At 31.2% G+C, this 3,099-nt stretch overlaps 1 protein-coding gene across 1 annotated transcript; it reads left to right on the top strand.

The window, feature by feature from the left end:
* The first annotated feature begins 482 nt into the window (after positions 1 to 482).
* LOC118749245 lies at positions 483 to 1,894 on the top strand. Its single transcript, XM_036484046.1, has 3 exons — positions 483 to 662; positions 724 to 901; positions 961 to 1,894. The coding sequence occupies exons 1-3, from the start codon at positions 652 to 654 to the stop codon at positions 1,609 to 1,611; spliced, it is 840 nt and encodes a 279-aa protein (XP_036339939.1). The 5' UTR covers positions 483 to 651; the 3' UTR covers positions 1,612 to 1,894.
* The last annotated feature ends 1,205 nt before the right edge of the window (positions 1,895 to 3,099 follow it).

Here is a 3,099-nt window from a genome sequence, read left to right as displayed (position 1 = left end):
TTGTTTAACTATAGGTCCATAGTTACAGACATTATTGCGATCCCCAGATTTATAAATCGGGGTAATAAAACATAACTTCCATTGGTCGATGAAAAGTCCTTTATCCAAGCAGTTTTGGAAAAGAAGAGATATAGGATAAGCTAATGCTGTACAGCACTTTTTAAATAACATGGGTGAAAACCCTTCAGAGTCGGGCTTCCAGCTAGGCTTCAATAATGAAATAGCCAGCAAAACATCTTCCTCCGATGTCTGATTTAAGATCAGCTGGTAACAAACTGTCTCAGTGAAATCGCCATGAAATATTAGGCAAGTTAAAATCGCAAAGAAAAATAATTTCATATGAACCTTTCAAAATGCTTAGTACATAGATTACATTTTCCAAGTGTTTTTTTATAAATAGTTATATCACTGCTTGGAGGAATGTAAGATATAATAACTAATAATAATGACTTATTCACCCCTATTGCGAGTGTCGACTGGCAGTAGATAAACGACTATTAAGCGATTATCGATTATCGATGCTATTGTGAGTGTCGCTTAGTCGCTCAATGAGCGACTGTGAATAGTTTTTAATCGCTTATCCTTCTACTGCTATTTTTGAGTCGATAGAGTTTGAGTGAGCAAAATTTTCGTGATATAAATAAATAAATAATGGATAAAAAGTAAGTTATTTGCATTAAAAGCTGTACAAAAATTTACTATACAAATGTGTGTGAATTGTAGATCAAAAGTGGTTAGCAATAAGAAGCAACTTGGGCGGCTGGTCCAGCTGATGCAGGACAATCAGGACTTGGCGAAAGGAATTTGCGGCAAGACTCGGGGAAAGCCCAGATGGGAAGCCATAGCCGTAGAGCTGAACAGCTTGGGACCACCACTACGTTCATGGGAAAAGTGGTTAAAGGTGAAATAAATACATATTAAGCTTTAATTAATAAAATAATCGGGTATATTTTGATGTAGGTTTGGACAGATTTGAAGAGCAAGACGAAAAAGAAAATTTCGGAAAACAGGGCAGAATTTCGTGCAACTGGTGGGGGCCCAAACAGTCTGCACATTCTCACGCCACTGGAGGAAGGGGTGGCAAGTTTTTTAAGGTACGATATTTGTTCGGACCCACCAGGTCAAGAAATCGGACACAATGCAATTGTTCAATCGGAGGAAATCCCAGAGGAGCAGGTAGCTTGTGGTAGTGATTACATCACAATATCTGGGGAAGATTGTGAAATGCGTGAAACCCAGGAGACCGAAATTTCTGAAGTGCATCGTACTCCAAGAAGAAGAAAAGTTGCCAATTCTACTGCAAATGATAGGAGAATTGCATTACTAGAAACGCAAGTAAACAACCAAGCGAAGCATTTTGAGGCAATGGAAGAAAGTGCAAATAATATAAAAAAGAGCCTGAAGTATATAGAAAGTTCTGTAAGGAAGTCATACAACCTTCAAAAAGAAAATCTGGCTATAGAGAAAGAGAAACTAGAATTAAAAAAACAAAAACTAATGCTTCTTAAAGAAGAGGTTGCAAATAAAAACAGACATAGAACTGAGAAACTGAAACTAAAAGTTCAACTATTGCAGCTGCAAAAAGAAAACGTTTCCTCGTTAATTTTGTAAGTATACATTTAAGGCTTAGGGCCATTTTCACCATCTCTGGTTAACACTAATCCCCAGTTAAATATCGTTACCGACGGTACTGACTCCATTCACTTAACATTGGGTCGGTAACGTCGGTAACAATGGTTATCTGGGGATTAGTGTTAACCAGAGATGGTGAAAACGGCCCTTAAAGGCAAACTTTGTGATTTTAAATTTAACTGAAATGGTAACATACAGTCTTTTGCAAAAGTATGCAACAAAATTCTACTTAATTTATTTTGTCATCTAATTTTACTGATTTATTTTTAATTATTTTTTTTATAAAACTAAAGTTCTTTTTATATCAGGTTTTTGCATATCATAAACTATACAAATCAAAGTTTCTAATTTTGTACAAACCTCACAACATTTGATATAAAAATGTATTAAAATTTCCAAATTTTTACCAGAATTTTTAATAACTTTTTGGGTATTCAGTTTTGAAGCATTTTAATCTTTAGTATAATTAAAGTGCAATTTTGAAGTGACTTTAAATTAGCGTTGGTAAATTTCAGACACTTCAAACTTGCACTTTATTATTGTAAAATTAAATATGCTACAAAACTGAATACCTAAATAGTTTTTAAAAAGCCTGATAAAAGGTTCGAAATTTTGATGAACTTTTTTTAACTTTGTTAAATGTTATGAGTTTTGTACAAAGTTGCAAACTTTTATTTTGTATATTTATCATATAGAACAGCCTGATATAAAATGAACTTTAGTTTTATAAAAAATAATTAAAAATAAATCAGTAAAAGTAGATGACAAAATAAATTAAGTACAATTTCGTTGCTTACTTTTGCACAACAAGGTATGTTATCGTTTCAACTAAATTTAAAAAAAATACCACGTTTGGGTTCAATTTTTAAGTAATACTTACTATAGTTTTTAAAAAGTATTTTGCAATGACTCAATTTAATTGAAAATGAAATGAGCTGTGAAATTCCTATTTTATTTTTTATAATGTGAAATATTATTTATTATTTACTTTAAATATATATGTACTTAAAAGTACTTAGCTTTTACCTTCAAAATGAAAATACAATGTATGAATGTATATGAATGTATTTATGTGTTGGACTTATACTAATATGTGAGCATATCAGGGGTGAAAAATATATGTTATATATAATATACTTATTTATAATACAGGACGGATATATGTATATGTATGGTGTCGGACGAATTAATAGGGTCGCGACGTTATGACAAGTTTTGACTATTTCTTTTGTTTGTTTAATGTTTATTAACTTTTTATAAAATTATAGTATATATGTAACGAAAACTATATAAATCCTAATTTCAGACTTTGTGCAAAAATTATAAAAACTGCAGTTACATCGAAATTTCAAACTTTATCAGAAATAAAAAAAGTATTTGAATTAATTTTTGTAGCCCATTAAATCTTAGTATAATAAACGGCAATTTTCAAGTTTTAACTTGCACGTTATTGTATTAAAATTTAAT

Source organism: Rhagoletis pomonella, unplaced genomic scaffold (assembly GCF_013731165.1).
Source record: "Rhagoletis pomonella isolate Grant_MI unplaced genomic scaffold, Rhpom_1.0 Rhpom_scaffold_00014, whole genome shotgun sequence".
Taxonomy (NCBI): Eukaryota; Metazoa; Arthropoda; class Insecta; order Diptera; family Tephritidae; genus Rhagoletis; species Rhagoletis pomonella.
Note: the sequence above shows the minus strand (reverse complement) of the source record. Positions and strands in the feature narration are given on the sequence as shown.

What these genes read in the sequence shown, in the direction of transcription:
- LOC118749245 (XM_036484046.1), top strand. An exon ending in CATGGGAAAAGTGGTTAAAG is followed by an intron (nt 902 to 960) that starts GTGAAATAAATA and finishes ATTTTGATGTAG; the next exon opens with GTTTGGACAGATTTGAAGAG.